The sequence below is a fragment of the Odocoileus virginianus genome, chromosome 9 (genome assembly GCF_023699985.2).
Source record: "Odocoileus virginianus isolate 20LAN1187 ecotype Illinois chromosome 9, Ovbor_1.2, whole genome shotgun sequence".
NCBI lineage: Eukaryota > Metazoa > Chordata > Mammalia > Artiodactyla > Cervidae > Odocoileus > Odocoileus virginianus.
In genome coordinates, this window is record NC_069682.1 from 55,261,950 (window position 1) to 55,278,767 (window position 16,818).

Consider the following 16,818-nt stretch of genomic DNA (forward strand, 5'->3'; position numbering starts at 1 on the left):
AGGGCCGTTGGCTCCACCACTTCCGGGGCTTTACGGAGCAAGTGCGCCTGCGCGCCTTCTCCGCCTGCCTGCGACAGAAGCTGTAGAGTTCGCTTTGAACCAATGAAAAGGCAGCGCCTCTCTAGCCCCGACCAATCAGCCTTCGGAATAGAGGGTTTAACTCCTATTTAAAATGAAGACTTTGAATCTTAACGGCTGAGCTCTCGGGAGGACTTGGTTTCCTTGCATCGGAGGTGGGAGTCCACAGGTGCGTAGACCTGGGGCATCTCTGTGCGGCTGGCTGGCAGGCAGGCGGGCGGGCGGGCGAGCAGGCGGATGCATGGTGGCCTTCGCAGGTTGGTGGGAGGGAAGCGGTCTTGGGGACTGCTGGGTCAACGAGGGGAGGTCGGGGCGCAGGGAGCTTCCTCCCCCCCCCCCCCCGCCCCGTTCCTCCCTGCGCCCCCTCCCCCGCCCCCCGCGCTTTCCCTGCACCCTCCCTTCTGTGCTCGGATGCCGATTTGCCCTGTAACATGCCGCCTAGTGTTTATTGAACACCTGGAGTGAATGGGGTTGTTGGGATGGGGATGGGGGTGGGGGGGGGTTGCTTTCTAATGGGATTCTCTTGTTAAGTGAGCACCTGGGTAAGAAAGAATGCAGAATTTTTTTTTGCCGTCTTGGAATTTACGTTCTAGGGGTGGGGGGTGAGGAGACAGACGATAAATTAGCAAGATAACTTCCGATAGGGTTGTACTAGGAAGTGGGCTAGTTTGAATAGACTAGCCAGGAAAGGCCCTTGTCCGGGCAGGATGGATGAGTGGGTGAATAAATAAACCTGGAAGCCAGTGCTTCTCAAACCGTAGACCCCAGACTACCTTTATCGGGATTACTTGAGCGTTCTAGTTAAAAATATGAACCCACCTAAGGGATCAGACGGAGAAGGCAATGGCACCCCACTCCAGTACTCTTGCCTGGAAAATCCCACGGACGGAGGAGCCTGGTAGGCTGCGGTCCATGGGGTCGCACAGAGTTGGACACGACTGATGTGACTTAGCAGCAAGGGATCAGAGGGGCTTCCCAGGTGGTGCTAGTGGTAAAGAACCCTCAGGAGTTGGAAGCGACTCAGGTTCGATCCCTGGAGGAGGGCATGGCAACCCACTCCAGTATTCTTGCTTGGAGAATCCCATAGACAGAGAAGTCTGGTAGGCTACAGTCCATAGGGTTACAGAGGTAGACTCGACCTATGCAGGCAAGGGATCAGAAGTGCTTGGGTGTAGGACTCAGGTGTTTGTATTTTTATCAAGCTCTGCAGGTGATTCTGATGTTTCATTGAGAACTAGTGTATGCCCGGGGTATACTGGTCATCTGGGGATGTCTTTGAAATGCAGGATCTTAATTTGTTAGGTCTAGAGTTGGGCTCCAAAGTCTGCATTTCTAACAGTTGTCCTCCTGATGTAAATGTGTCTACCATCCTTGACTATCACTGTTTTCTTATCATCCTTAACCTTCCTTGTTGTTTGAATTAAACGTTTTTCAGCAGCATACTCATTTCCTTTCCACACTCTTTCATATGTGCAGATAATTTGCAGGTTTGATGAAGGAAGGAAAAGTCTCCACCCACAGTGCTATAAAATCTGCTTTCCTATGTAGACTAGTAGGATCTCCAGTTTGAGGTGCAGGGATCTTATGCAGGTCGTCTGGACAAGAGATTCTCGAACTTGGCTGGAGTCCAGAATCACCTGAGAAACTGTCTTCCTGTGGCTCTCTGCAGAATTCTGAATCAGAGACTTAGTCCATTCTGTTCCGTTATTCTTCCTGAGAAGGAAAAGTGTATTACCTTGAGCGAATGAACATTGGTGGCTTCTATAGAACCAGTGTCTGTAGAGCCATGTGATCTCATGAGTCAGCTGCTTGTAACTGTCAGGGAGAGTGAAGAAGGCACCACAGCATGGGTGAAATTACCGTTCACATGATATGAGAATGTATCTCCTTTTCTTGTCTATTTCCGAATGGCTGTTTGATATAAGGGCTCCAGATTCTTTAGGCTGGTCTCCTCTTGCAGGTGGAGTTATTTGTTTGCTTATAAAGTGGATGTGAAAGTTGGGGTCTGAAGAGTGCTTTCTGATTGGATTCTAGAATTTAGGGAGCAAGAGAAATGGATAAAGGCTTCTCTGGTGTAAGGATCCATATATGACTTGTTAGAGGGATCACTGGGCACAGTGTTGCAAATGGACCATAATGGGGCAAAGGTGGAAGCAGAGTGACCACTGGGAGCTTTTTGCAAATAATTGAAGGGAGAGAAAATTGTGGTTTGACCAGGTGGGAGTAGGAAAGGTTGTGAGCAGTGATTTTCAAAATAAAGCCTGTAGCATTCGCTGATGGCTTAGATACAGGGTTTGAGGGAGAACCATGTAAAAGATTAGAAGACTTTAGACTTGAGCAACTGGTAGGATGGAGAGAGCAGGTTAAGGGGAATGCGGGTTGGGAGGAAGCAGGACGCCAGTTGGGGACAGGTTAAGATTGAGATGCCATTCAGATTACCAGGTGGTAGGAGTTCAGAGGAGAGCTTTGGACTCGAGATGGAAATTTGGGGGTCCTCAGCCTGAGGACGATATTGAAAGCCCGGGAAGAAGAGGTTTCATTTGGTGTGTTGAATTGAGATGCTTGGCAGGCTTTCCTGGGGCATCCTCAGCAGGTGATAGAGAGCCTGGCAGGAGAGGAGAGGGCAGAAGGCACCAATTCACATTCTCCTAATAGAGATGTTTAGAGCTCTGGGGCCCTAGGAAGGTGTAGACAGAGAGTGGGGAATCCCTTCCACGGTTACCCTAGACACTGAGATTGATGGCACAGGTGAGGGTCATCAGCAAAGGTGTTTGCCTTGGGACAGCTAGTAAGGCAGGAGATAAGTCTGTGCAGGAATAGAGTGCAGGACCCCCTGGAATGCCAGGAATGCTCCTGAGAGCAAGGCTGAGAATTGACCTTTGGGTCTGGCAACTAGTGAGGTCAGCCTGGAGCCTGGTGGGGATGAAAACCCTGTGGGAGGGAGCCTGCAGCCTGGTGAGGGAAGTGATAGAGACAACTGTTGCCCAGTTCTGCTGCTGAATGGGGAGGCCAGAGATGTGGTCATAATTTGAGTCAATGTAAGGGTAAAGAGGACTTTTTTTTTTTTTAAGGCATCACTTAAGGAAGCTGGCCTGTAGACTGGTGGAAGGGATTCATTACAGAGATGATGGGAGAGAGGGGCAATGCATTTCAGGAGTGGGGTTGGAGTGCCAGAGAGGGGAGAGGATGGGATGCAGTGTGTGAGGGGAGAGAAAGGCCCCACACCTGAACCTGGTCTAAGCCCTATGCTTGTGCTCCATCACAGGAGAAAATGCTGCTTCCTTATCAGCCTTCATTGGACAACAAACCATGTAAAATTCTGTGTGATGCTGAGGCTTTTTCATCAGGATTTTTAACCCTGATCCAGTGTGACACTTTGAAGCCGATGGATTTTTACAAATTAAAGGTGGTTCTTTTTTCTTTTCAGGCATCATGGACAGATGTAAAGAAAACTGCATCTCAGGGCCTAAGGTAAGTTGAATAATCTGGAATCTCAGATCCCTTTTATAAAACCCAAAGGGAAGTTGAGTTTAAGTCTAGAGTTGTTCTCACCTTTCCTTTGAGATATGACTGTGGTTCCTCCACTGCGTCCCTGGGTGGGAACTCGTTGCTTTTCTCAGCATTCAACAAGGCTCTGTTGCTGCTCTCACTGTAACTTATTTTGCTCTAACTTTTTGAAGAGCCTGTGTTTGTTTCCTCTTTTGCCTCAGATCCGTTTTGTGAGTGCTTGGAAACTGAAACACTAGTAAATCAATAGTAATTAGCTTTTGGGACTATTAAAACTGTGCTCATCATTATTTAAAAATTATACATATATAATTAGCTTTTTGTGGAACATGTGGCAAATACAAAACTTCATGCAAAGATAATCACTGTTGACTATTTGATATGTTTAGAGAAAAGACTGAAAAAATACAAGTATTGTTGAAATCTCAATGGAATTGGGGTTTTGGTATAAAGTTTCTGAATTGTAGCTTCTTGCTAAAGAATAATTCCCAAGTCACTGAGAAGTCTTAGGAAATGTTTAATGCCTCTCTTTTTAGATAAAAGTATAGTTAATGAACATTTTTTTAATGGGAACATGACTTTTAGGGGTAGGGTGTTGGGGAGCGGGTAGGAAGTGTCATTCAGGTATTTCAGCCGTAAACTTACTGAATCCTCTGCAAGTGCTGATTCCAGTCAGTTTCCCTGTCCATCTGTTATCAGTGACAGTCATTATATTGCGGTACTAGAAGATAGACCTTGGGAATACGCTCAAGATACTCAGCTTTCCTTCATGAAGACCATAGCGTTCCTTTTTCCTCCCCCGTCTAGACTGCAGTCCCACTGAGTGATGGCCCAAAACGCATTCCAGTGGCTCAGCAGCTTCCTGCTCAGAATCCGGCGTCTGCGAACAGCGGCCAGGCTCAGCGCGTCCTGTGTCCCACAAATTCCTCGCAGCGTGTTCCTTCACAAGCACAGAAGCTCGTCTCCATCCAGAAACCAGTACAGACCCTGAAGCAGAAGCCCCCGCAGGCAGCCAGCGCCCCTCGTCCTGTCTCCAGGCCGCCAACCCAGAAGAGCAAACAACCCCCGCCACCAGCACCTGGTAAGCAGTCTTCTTAGGCTCATTGGAGAGCCATTCTTTTATTTGCTAAAAAAAAAACCAACCAACCCACTATACAGATGCACGTTTACTGTTTGAACCCTAGCTTTTATGTCATTTCTACTGAGGATGGGGAGAGGATCTGATGTCGGGATGAAGTAACAAGTCTCCTATGGGCCAGGCCTGACTCCCACCCTCCTGAAAGAAGTCGCAGTCAGGGAAGACACAGCAGCAGCCCCGTATTCTTTGGATTGCTTATTGGGGCAAAGGGGGTTCTTTTAGCAAGTACACTTGGAACTGAAAAATTCCAAGGTTCTGGAGCATGGAGGGAGATGCTGGGGGTTGGGAGAGTGAGTGGACTGAGGCAGGCAGGGCAATGTTGGGGTGGGCACTGCTGGCCTCAGGGTGCAGGGCTTCGTCCCTTATGTGCTGGGAAGCTGCTGAAAGGTTTTTGGGCAGAGGAGGGGCTGACTTGCCTCTTAGAGAAAGCTTATCTGGATGTGTGGGATGAATTGAAGAGTAGCAATGCTGGACCCAGGGGTACCAGGTAGGAGGGAGGCCACTGGGGTTCGGGTCCAATATTGCAGGGGCCTGAGCTGGGTCGGTGTTAATAGTTATTAAATTTTACCAATTGTCAAGTGCTCCATAGCAAGCTTCCTTCATCCACATTGTGTCATTCTGTCCTCTTAAGCACTCTACAGAGGCAACCGTAGTTTCTACCTCGATTTTGTGGAGGAGGAAGCTAAGACTTTGAAGCATTAACTTATCCAAACACAGCCAGGGCAGAGTGATTCAGGCAGATCTGAGAGCTCACTTAAGATGCCAACTTGACAGAATGGGGCAGTAAGCCAGACATGGGGGTGGTGGTTATACTGGTGGCATTAAATCATTAAACCGAGATTGTGAACCGTGGAGGGAAGGACTACAGTTTAGACCTGAATTCAAATATCTCACCAGAGCAAACTGTGCTGCTGTTGGAGGTTGAACTGCTGGAAATATGCAAGTAGAAATGTCCAGTGTAACTTCCCCTTGGCCACTAACACAGTGGAAGGAGGGTGGTGGTTGGCTTATGTTTTGCTGCACATTGTCTGATGCTGACCCACCTCCTGGGGAAGAGGTGATGAATTGTTATGGATGGGAGACTGGTAACTCTGCTTTAGAAGCTCTTCATTTAGAAACTGAGGTTCCACGGAGAATCTACACAGCCTTGAGGTTTTAGATTATCTGGGGGCCTATGATGTATCTGTTTATCTTTACTCTCAAAGCTCTATACAGACTTCAGATGGCAGGACTCAGGTTACAGTGTACTTGTCTTTTTTTTCCTTTTTAAAATAAAGAAAACCAAAAATAGTCCAGATCTGTCATTCTGGGCACACCACTGATATTTTGGTGACCACTCTTTGATTCATCTCTAATCAAAGATTGTTAACTTATTCTATTTAGGAAATAATCCTGAGAAGGAAGTGGCATCAAAACAAAAAAATGAAGAATCAAAAAAGTAAGTTTTATCTTATGTACAAAGTTCTATACCATCATTCTACTAGAACCTACTAATGTCATTAAATTGCAAATTTAGTTATAGGAACACTTGTTAAAAATAGGCCTTTGTATTTTCACTTGGAAATTTGAAACATCTGTATTTTCTAAATCTTCAAAGAGAGAAGGAATTTTAATGATGTTTATGAGGGACTCGAGTTTTTCTTACTGCTTTTCACACTTAGAAAAGACATATTTGACTTAGAATCTGTTACAGAAATCAAGTAAAACTACCTCTCTACCCTCAGAAGTAACTACTACATACAGTTTATGTATACTTCTCTACTACTTCTAATAAAGGTGGAAGTTAAGCAACAAAATGTGGTCCTCTTGCAGCCATATGGACAAATACTTTACTGTAGAGTATTTTGGAAGTATTGATACAGTTACTATATTCTTCATAATAAAGCTTGGCTGTATGTTCCCTTGCTCTCAGTCTCTGAACTGTCTAGACTCTAGCATGTAATAGAAGGTGGAACCACTGGATGAGACTCTCAGAAAGTTTCTGGTAGGCATGTAGAGCAAACCCACAGCCTTTTTTGCTCTAGCTGCCTACCAGAAATTTTCTGAGAGTCTCATCCAGTGGTTCTGAGCCCATTGTCCTGTAGGCTCCATCCTGCTCGCTTTCCCAGAGTGGTTCACCACCCCAGAGAGTGGTGGTGTCTCCACGGCTAGAGGAGGCCATTTGAAAGAGGCTCCCAGTTGTTTCTGGAGCCTTCTTCCTTCTCCAGTTCCTCATCTAATCCTCCTTATGGTCTTAGCATCGTTGCTAATAGGTCTGTGCTCAGAGCATAGTACTGTCTCAGGACACTTCCCAGCAAGTGCCTCAGCTCCAGAAGTCCAGATTTTTCCCTGTCACAGACTCATTCAGAGGAGGCTGTGGTTTGGTTCTTGCCGAGGATACGTGCTGAAGACAACTTTCAGTATAGACTTATTTATAGGCCTGGGATGTCTGCTACTCATTAATATACCTCATTAGAAAGGATGTGTTTTCTTCACACTTTAAAATGTTCAATTCTTCCCCAGAAGGCAGTGGGCTTTGGAAGATTTTGAAATTGGTCGCCCACTGGGTAAAGGCAAGTTTGGTAATGTTTATTTGGCGAGAGAAAAACAAAGCAAGTTTATTCTGGCTCTTAAAGTACTATTCAAAGCTCAGCTGGAGAAGGCAGGCGTTGAGCATCAGCTGAGAAGAGAAGTAGAAATACAGTCGCATCTCAGGTAAGCCTTCAGATGATGTCCGGGGGAGTGGGGGGCAGAACTCGGACTTCAGTGTTTGAGAACTTCTCGTGGAAGGCTGGCTTCATAGTACTGCAGATTCATCATTTTTTCAAAGGTTTATCTAGACTTAACTGCTGTGGTTCGGAAAAATTGCTTGAAGGTTTGTCTTGTTAATGGAGTAATTTACTGGATGAGTTTTGTTTTGGTGAATAATTAAAGGAATGATACCTCTTATTTTGAGTTCAGGTTGCACACTGGCAGCCTCCAGGTTGACTTTGGGTCTTTTTGTTTTCAGTGAATTTCAAAAAAATCTCAGCTAGCCTGTGCTCAGCTGTCCAAAGTCCTCCATAGCACATCTCCTACTGTTATTGATCATGGTCTGTGTTGTCTGTCTCATGGTATTTGAGTTTCAAACTACTGTGGGAATGGCATGTCTTTTTTTTTTTCTTTTTCCTTTCAATTTGCAGAGACTTAATATTTAGCTGAATTCTTTCCCCCTAAGAATAGGGATGGTCCAAAGGAAGGAAATAGTCTAAACTAAACCTGAGGTTCATTAATACCTTGAAATGCATGTAAATTGATAGCAATGTGCGTCTTTTTCTTGCAGTGGGTTCATAGTTTCACATTTTCAAGGGGAACGGAAGGTGGGATCTGTGACCAGCAGCAGTTCTCACCACTGGTTTCACATGAGGGATCTGATACTCAGTACAGATGAACTCCCATACTAGGTGTCCCATCTTTCATTGCAGGCATCCAAATATTCTCAGACTGTATGGTTATTTCCATGATGCTACCAGAGTCTACTTAATTTTAGAATATGCACCCCTCGGAGCTGTCTATAGAGAACTTCAGAAACTGTCAAAGTTTGATGAGCAGAGAACTGCCACGGTGAGTTTTCATTTACTGTCCAGACTAATTCTGTTTACTCTATACCTGTCCTACATAGCGCTGTACCTTTCATTATATAATAGAGGGGGCTTTGTTCCATGGAAAGCTAGCTTAATACAGGGGTCCCTAACCTCTGGGATCTAATGCCTAATGATCTGGGGTCAGGCTGATGTAATAATAGAAATAAAGCACACAATAAATGTAATGTACTTGAATCATCCTGAAACCATCTGCCCTTCCCCAGGTCTGTGGAAAAATTATCTTCCACAGATAATTTGGAAAAAAGGTTGCCAAAAAGGTTGGGGACCACTGGCTTAATAGAATCAAATATTTGAAATGGGAAAGTCAGAGTAGCTTAGGTGTACCTTATATACAGATAAAATCAAGTACTAAATGAAATCTTGTGGTTGCTTTCCACAGCTGTTTCTGTGGAAATATATAGTTACCCTGTTTAAAAAGAGAAGAATGTATTTTTTATCAGTTTTAGATTTACAGAACAATTGAAGATAGTGCAGACTTACTTTTCCTATGCACATCTGACTTCTATTACTATTTTATATCTGTGTGGTACAACTGTTATAACTAATGGACCACTAGTATATAACTATTGGCTGAAATCCACACGTACATTCAGATTTCCTTTGTTTCTCATGATTAGATTAGGGTCATGGGTTTGGGGAGGAAAGTCAGAGGTGAAATGCATTCTCTAAGGATACAAGCTGCTGACCTGACTCATCCCCAGGTGTTGGTCTTGACCACCCAGCTGGGGTAGTGTTCGTCAGGCGTCTCCTCTGTAGAGTTACTCTCTCTCCCTTTTCAGAGGAACAGCTCTTCTACAGGGCAGGGTATCGACATACATTATTTGGAATTCTGTACCACAGAGCTCTCTTTTCTCCCTTAATGATTTATTCAAATATTTATGAATATGGGCTCAGATACGTTATACTTTGAGGATAATCTAATAGCACTTTGCTCTCATTGTTCGTTCCAGATTTGGCCATGGGTGCTCTTTTACACAGGGCCTGTGTCCTGACTTGTCCCCATCATTGTGGGGAGTGTGAGCCTGTGTTTTCTTTAAAAGCACTTTCTGTTTGTCGGTGCTATAAGGTGCTCCAGCTTCGTCTTATACATTTTCTAAGTCTTAGAATTCATTATTTCTCCAAGGAGCTTTGCTTCCTTTTATTGGAAAATGTTATTAGAAGCCTTGATCTGGGTGCTGGATGTGCTCATTGCTACTGTTACTACTTCTGGGCTTTCAGCTGAAAGAGAGCATTGAGATGTGTGTATTGTAATCTCGGTATTTGCATGGATCTAAAAGTATTTATAATTACCCACCTGTATCTATAGTAAACATGAGTACGTTATCACATGGATCACTTTACCTTCCTTCCTTGCTTATCGTAACCTCCACTCCAACACTGAGAAACTTGGATTCCAGCATCGGCCATCTGTTTATCCAATTCCAGTGTTCATGTGTAATGGTATCAGAATTGTTAACCATCCACCATGGAATATTACTCAGCCATTAAAAAGAATTCATTTGAATCAGTTCTAATGAGATGGATGAAACTGGAGCCCATTATACAGAGTGAAGTAAGCCAGAAAGATAAAGACCATTATAGTATACTAACACATACATATGGAATTTAGAAAGATGGTAATGATAACCCTATATGCAAAACAGAAAAAGAGACACAGATGTACAGAACAGACTTTTGGACTCTGGGGGAGAAGGCAAGGGTGGGATGTTTCGAGAGATCAGCATCGAAACATGTATATTATCTAGGGTGAAACAGATCACCAGCCCAGGTTGGATGCATGAGACAAGTGCTCGGGCCTGGTGCATGGGAAGAGCCAGAAGGATTGGGATGGGGAGTACATGTAACTCCATGGCTGATTCATGTCAGTGTATGACAAAACCCACTACAATATTGTAAAGTAATTAGCCTCCAACTAATTAAAAAAAAAAAAGAATTGTTAACCAGTTACCCCCGTGGGAAACAACCATATGCATTTGAGGTCCATCTGTATCCTCTCAGGGTCTGATGGTTCATTTCTCTTTACTGGTGACTAATACTGCATCATATGGCTCTACCTTGGTTTATTGTTTCATCTGTTGAAGGGTATCTTAGGTTGCTTCAGTCTTTGATTACGAGTAAAGCTGCTATAAACAGTTGCATGCGGCTTTTTGTGGGACACAAGTTTTCATATCTGCTGGGTAAATACCTAGGGGTGTGCTTGCTGGCTTGTCTGGTAAGTCTATGTTTCGCTTTGTAGAAACTTGTCAGCAGTCTTCTGCAGTGGGGATGCCTACCATCTGTGCATCCCACCCACGCATGAGAGTAAGTGTGGCTCCTCACCAGCAAGTGGTGCTGTTCTGCTTTTTTCAGTCTTCCCAGTCGGTGTACAGTGCTGTCTCATTGCTTTAATTTGCAGTTCTCTAATGACCTACAAGGTTCAGCATCTTTTCAGGTGTTTACTTTCCATCTCTATAGCATCTTTGAGGTCTGTTCAGACCTTTGAAAGTGAAAGTCACTCAGTTATGTCCAACTCTGCGACTCCATGGACTATACAGTATAGTAGACTGTGCTGTATAATTCATGGAATTCTCCAGGCCAGAATACTGGAGGAGGTAGCCTTCCCTTCTCCAGGGGATCTTTGCAATCCAGGGATTGAACCCACGTTCAGACCTTTGGCCCATTAAAAATGTTCTTGTTGTTGTTGTCTTACTGAGTTTTAAGAATTCCGGTGTATTTGTGATCTGAGTCCTTTATCGCGTGTTTTACAAACATTTTCTCCCAGTCTGTGGCTTGTTCTTTCCTTCTCTTAACTGTGTCTTTCAAGGGCAGGCATTTTTTAATCTTAAAATCCAACATATCAGGTTTTTGTTTGCCTTTTTCTTTTTTTCCCATGGATTGTACTCTTCTTTATTAATGTGAAAACTGTCTGAAGAAGTTGTCTTAATTTGGACTGTTTTTTGTTGAATTAGCAGATGAAGGGCCTGTAGAATGGTGGTTACATTGTTCTGTTTCTTGGTGGAGGTCTCTGGGTAGTATGTACACTTATCTTTTTGGCATTGATCTAAATGGCATTAAATTCAAGTGCTTTTACTTTTATCTTCTACTGAAATCACAGCACTGTTGCTGAATGACCTCTGGTCCCTGTCTGTGCAATGAGGACATACTATTTCAACTTAAATATTTGCCCTTTGGATAAGTAGAAATCTATTTTATTTACTTTTTAAATATTAACTAGCCAAGCTAGTTTCTATTTGATTGGCAAGTAATGTTTGTACTCAGTTTTCTTCAATCCAGTGGAGTTTACTTGGATATAAACAGATAGCTGCTTGAAAGGAAGTAAAAGATTGGTTCTTTCTAGATTCCTTAATAGTTTATATACACACACACACCTGTTTTTCTTTCCTGATTAATTAAAACTAGTTCTGGAGAAGTGTTAGGGACCTTTATACATAATCCGTAATCTTAATGTGGGTGTGTGGAGGGGGTGGATACAGAGAGTGCTGGTTCCTGCCGGGTTTGAGCAGGAGCAGCCCATTGTCCTCTGGAATCATACTGTATCACCCACTTTGGTGCAGGAGACAAGCTTTCTTTGCTTTTGCTTTCAGTTTATTTATAGTTTATTTAAGTGTATGGTCTAAAGTTTGGTCTCTGCCTTTTCCCTGAAAGCAATGAAAAATGTCCTTTCTGATGATAACATCTGGTTTCTACCCTTTCATTTGGTAAACCTTTTTGGTATAACATAATGTTCAGTCCTGTTTAGAATTACTTTTTGAGAAACCAACACTTCTCAAACTTCAGTCAGAACTAAATATATTCTTTCAACATACTAGAAAACAATTCTCATTTACATGTTAAAGCAAATCCTGGGCTTGCTTGCCAGATCTTTTAATTGAAATGGAAACAGAACGAATGAAAGGACTGACTGGCTTGTGTACCTGAACCTGACAAATGAATTAGTATATCGTGTGCCCCTTAATTTAACCCACTGCTTAGCATGCCAGAACACCTGCTTTTAGTTTATTGTTCAGGATAATTTTCCTCTGATGCTCTTAGAGTAACTTTATAGCTTCAAACAAACCCTTTTGTCGTAATTTTGCCTTAGTTTTAAAAATGGAAATGGACTATAATGGTCCTATACTTTAAAGTTTTTCTTTTTTAAGAATGTTAAAAATTGTTCACAGGTCTGACTCCCTCATTTGTACCAGTTTTTCAATATTGTCATAATTCATGACTGGTGGGGATGTAGTGGTACTTTGCTGGTCTCCTTTCTTTTGGTGTCGCACCTGCTATGTTAGCAAATAACCTAGCACAGAGTCACTCGTACTTCATGCTGAACACTAAATTGGTTTGTTTTCTCGTAGAGTAAACAAACATCGTCCACTGTCTCTAGTTTTTGCTTTCAAATCTACAAAACATGTTAAAATCGATGTTGAGTTTCCTTTTAGAAGAGATGTCTAAAATTAACTTGTGTTCTATAAATCTAAAACAGATTTCCAATATTTTTTGTTTTAATAGTATATCACAGAATTGGCAAATGCCTTGTCTTACTGTCATTCAAAGAGAGTTATTCACAGAGACATTAAGCCAGAGAACCTGCTCCTTGGATCAGCTGGAGAGCTTAAGATCGCAGATTTTGGGTGGTCGGTACATGCCCCATCCTCCAGGTATGTAACTTCAGAGATGGAACTTGTTTGTTTGGTTTAGCAAAAGCCTGGGGACTAATGAGCTGAATAAGTAAAATGTTTACTATAAGTAAACATAAGCATAGATGTTGTGGACAGTGGGGTCAGGTAACTGACACACATGCTTTGGAGTAATTTAGGCCAGGCAGGAAACTAGTGTCTTCAAGATCATTTTTACTGTGCAGCCATTTGTGGATGTTTATCCTGGGGTTAAAAGTGCATACTATCCTTAGAGGCCAATGAAGGGGACAGATAGGCAAAAGATATGACAGGTGTATCACAGGATGAAATGCAGTGTGCAGAGGGGGAATAATACCTGACTGAGTGTGGGAGGGAAACGCCACTGCCTCCTGGGCCAGGAGACACGAGTTCTACGAGTTCTGAGGGCAGCACGTGCAGAGCTCTAGAACTGAGAGCTTAAAGGAACCAAACTAGTTTGGATGGAACTTTCAGGGTGGTGGTTAAAGATTTTTTGGTCTGCTCCTGTCAACAGAGCAGTCCTTTCCTATCTCCTCTTAAAGAAGAGAGGTCAACCTAATGAAACAATTTAAGTGAACTTTGCAAACAGAGCTAAAACATTTTCTCTTGTTTTTAAGCTGGGTTTCAATGAGCTTTTGAAACCATGTGTGAAGTAGGGCAATTAAAAGCATACATCTACTGCTAAGAGTTTGTCAGCTTTGGGGTAGGTCTTAAAAAAATTATAACCTATGGCTAATTCATTTCAATGTATGACAAAAACCACTGCAATGATGTAAAGTAATTAGCCTCCAACTAATAAAAATAAATGGAAAAAAAAAAAGAAAGAAAAAAAAAATTATAACCAGATTACTTTAAAGCCAGTTAAAAAAACTGTGTAGTCCAGAATGGATACTGTTGAGTGTGAGATTTGTTTTTGATACAGATCACTCCTAACTGTTTCCAGCAAGGTACTGAATCTGCTGTTGCAGTCTCCTTTTGTTTTTTTGGGAAAAAAAAAATCTGGTTGTCACAAGTGGGAGCTGTTGGCCTCTGGTGAGGCAAACAGCAATGGCTGTAGCATCACAGGGCTAAGCTGGACCTTGGCCCGCCCAGTGGTGTCATCACGACAGGAAAGATGGCTGATCCTTTTCTAAAGGGAATATTATATAAAATGTTGGTCACTTGGCCCGGCTTCCCATACTGGTTAACTGTAGGAGCTCTCAGATTACTGTGCTGTCTTCTGAGGCTCTTGATCTGGGCCTTCTCCCGAATCCAGTGGTGATGAGAGGCTAGGAATCTACAGCGGCAGCTCCATTAGGCGAGCTTGAACATTTGTGCGTTCGCTGGGCACCAGCGGCGCCAAAGAATAACTGGTACAAGGCAGCAAAATCTGCCTAGCCTTTGCTCCTGTTTTGATGTCTGTTTCCAATCTCTGTTATAAAAACAGACACGCTGAATTGATCACCTGCCTATTCAGTGCCTACACTCCCAACAGTTGTTAACATTTTACCATGTTGAGTGTGTCTACGTTTTGGTGAACCTTCAAAAATAAGTGACAGACAGCATGCTTCATCCTTTGAGTGCTTCAGTAGTAGGCACGTCCTGAAAATAAGGACATTGTCCTATATAATCACAACCATTATCACACCTAAGAAACCTAGTCTTGTTAATATCTACTATTTAGTCCATGTTCAAATTTCCCTAGTTGTTCACACAGTTTCATAGTGGTGATACTTTAAATCTATCATTTAAGGAAGTTCTGGAATTAGACATATTTAGGGTGCCACATGATTGCTAGCTGTGAGGTCTGGTACAGCACCCCGTCTAAAAACGGATTTATAATAGCACCTGCTTTGTAGCACAGGAGCTAGCCTAGGAAAAGCGCTCGTGTTAGTGGAATGGTTGGTGACTTTGAGCAGCTGTTGTGATAACAGAAACAGCACGTCAACCTGAGCCTGCCTGTTTTCAGGAGGACCACTCTCTGCGGCACGCTGGACTACCTGCCCCCTGAGATGATTGAGGGCCGGATGCACGATGAGAAAGTGGACCTCTGGAGCCTTGGGGTGCTTTGCTATGAGTTCCTTGTCGGCAAGCCTCCTTTTGAGGCAGACACATACCAGGAGACCTACAGAAGAATATCACGGGTAAGGTCTCACTACAAAGGGACCCATCGTTCTGTTAGAATTCCTTATCAACCTTGACAGGAGGCTATGATCTGAGCATTTCTCATTTTCTCTCTGAGCCACATTGGTGATTCTTGTCATTTATTGTGTACTCATCCAGGTGGAATTCACATTCCCTGACTGCGTGCCCGAGGGAGCCAGGGACCTCATTTCAAGACTGTTGAAGCACAATCCCAGCCAGAGGCCCACCCTCAAAGAAGTACTTGAACACCCCTGGATCACAGCCAACTCAAAACCATCAAGTTGTCAGAAAAAAGAATCAACTAGCAAACAATCTTAATCTTTGCAGGCAGAGATCCTTAGGCCAGGGCTGCCTTGTCCTGGAGCAGGCTGCTGGAGTGTCTCCCTGCGGCCTGCCCGCCATCGAGACTACAGGACATGCTGCTGCTGGGCAGGCAGTGCTCGGAGTCCCACTTCTGCAGACACGACACTCTGCAGCAGTGGGAGCAGCCATGAGAAATCGTGCTGATGACTTCACTGGTTATAGAATCAATCTGGAGGCAAGGTTTGAGGGCAGCCACCCTGCAGCCTGTTTGGAGTAAGGCGTCCTTGTGGAAGATGGACTCAGAGCCTGGCTGTGGGGAAGGGGGTCATGCCTAGTCCTGCCTCGACCCTTGAAACACTGTGCAATAACCTTCCCAGTCCTGTGTGTGTGTAACTTATCGGGTGGCCCAGTCTGGTAACGCTGTCAGAATGAACATGTGATTCTTCCTTTTAAGTGTTAAAATAAAGACTTTTGTATAGACTTGGATCTTTACCTCCACAGCATCCCTTCAGGACTGTTCGGTGTCTGTCCAGCACCCCAACTTGGCCTGCTTGTGGGTCCTCAGTCACTCACCTGGTGAGATTGAGGCAGGAGCATGGGCTCGCCTCAGTCTTGGGGCACCGGGGTGTCTCAGCCCTTTCTAAATGGTAAAGCCTTATTTTCTCTCATGATGTTGATGTTTTTATAAGGTTCTCACATGTGTAACCTTGACATTACAGTGCATCTCCCAGGAGTTCACATTTGACAGACACTTTGAGAAATGCCGGGCTAATCACTAGGTGGTGGTGGGGAGGGGGGAGGTCGGAAGGCCCACGGACACATGGGCCTTCCTTCATTCCCTTCCTTCCCTCATCCCTCCTCCTGCACTCCTGGGGGCAGGGGAGGGAGGAAGAGTCAAGCAGCAGGCGCGTTGTGATGGGTTAGGGAACAGAAGGGGAGCAGGGCCGGGGGAAGGAGCATCTCAGTTGGGCTTGAAAGACAGGATTTAAAGTTTAGAGGCAGGTACGGCTAGAGGTCCTTGCAGCCTGAGGGAGGGGCCTGCAGGAAATGTGGCCCATTGGTGGGGGGAACTGGAAGTGGGGTGCCCTGCCGGGGAACACCAGGAGTAGGTGTGAGGGCAGCCAGCACCCTCCACTGTCCCTGGTGCCCCCAAACCTTGGTCCCTGCCCTGGGCAGTGGACATTCACCCTTGTGCATGACCACAGCCCGCTGGAGTCCTCATCCTGGGGAGTCACCTGCCCAGTCGGCAACAGCTCACAGAAGTGAGTGACCCCGGCACGGCAAGGGGGCTGCTGGGGGTTCACTAGAGCTGCAGGTAGTCTGGCTGGACAGAGGGGAGGGGTCAACCATCCATGTCCACACCCGCCTTCTGGGCTCTGACCATGTTCTCGACAGCATGGTGAGG

At 44.4% G+C, this 16,818-nt stretch overlaps 1 protein-coding gene across 3 annotated transcripts; it reads left to right on the forward strand.

The window, feature by feature from the left end:
- Nucleotides 1-9: 9 nt before the first annotated feature.
- On the forward strand, nucleotides 10-15,899 carry AURKA (aurora kinase A). Of its 3 annotated transcripts, none has more exons than XM_020905229.2 (9): nucleotides 10-247; nucleotides 3,506-3,549; nucleotides 4,393-4,666; nucleotides 6,107-6,161; nucleotides 7,226-7,417; nucleotides 8,167-8,305; nucleotides 12,841-12,989; nucleotides 14,935-15,109; nucleotides 15,249-15,899. In XM_020905229.2, the coding sequence occupies exons 2-9, from the start codon at nucleotides 3,511-3,513 to the stop codon at nucleotides 15,426-15,428; spliced, it is 1,203 nt and encodes a 400-aa protein (XP_020760888.2). In that variant the 5' UTR covers nucleotides 10-247; nucleotides 3,506-3,510; the 3' UTR covers nucleotides 15,429-15,899. The 3 variants fall into 3 exon arrangements, with proteins under 3 accessions (XP_020760888.2, XP_070328578.1, XP_070328579.1); XM_070472477.1 differs by lacking the exon at nucleotides 10-247 and adding an exon at nucleotides 312-335; XM_070472478.1 differs by lacking the exon at nucleotides 10-247 and adding an exon at nucleotides 312-335 and having other exon boundaries at nucleotides 7,229-7,417.
- Nucleotides 15,900-16,818: the final 919 nt, after the last annotated feature.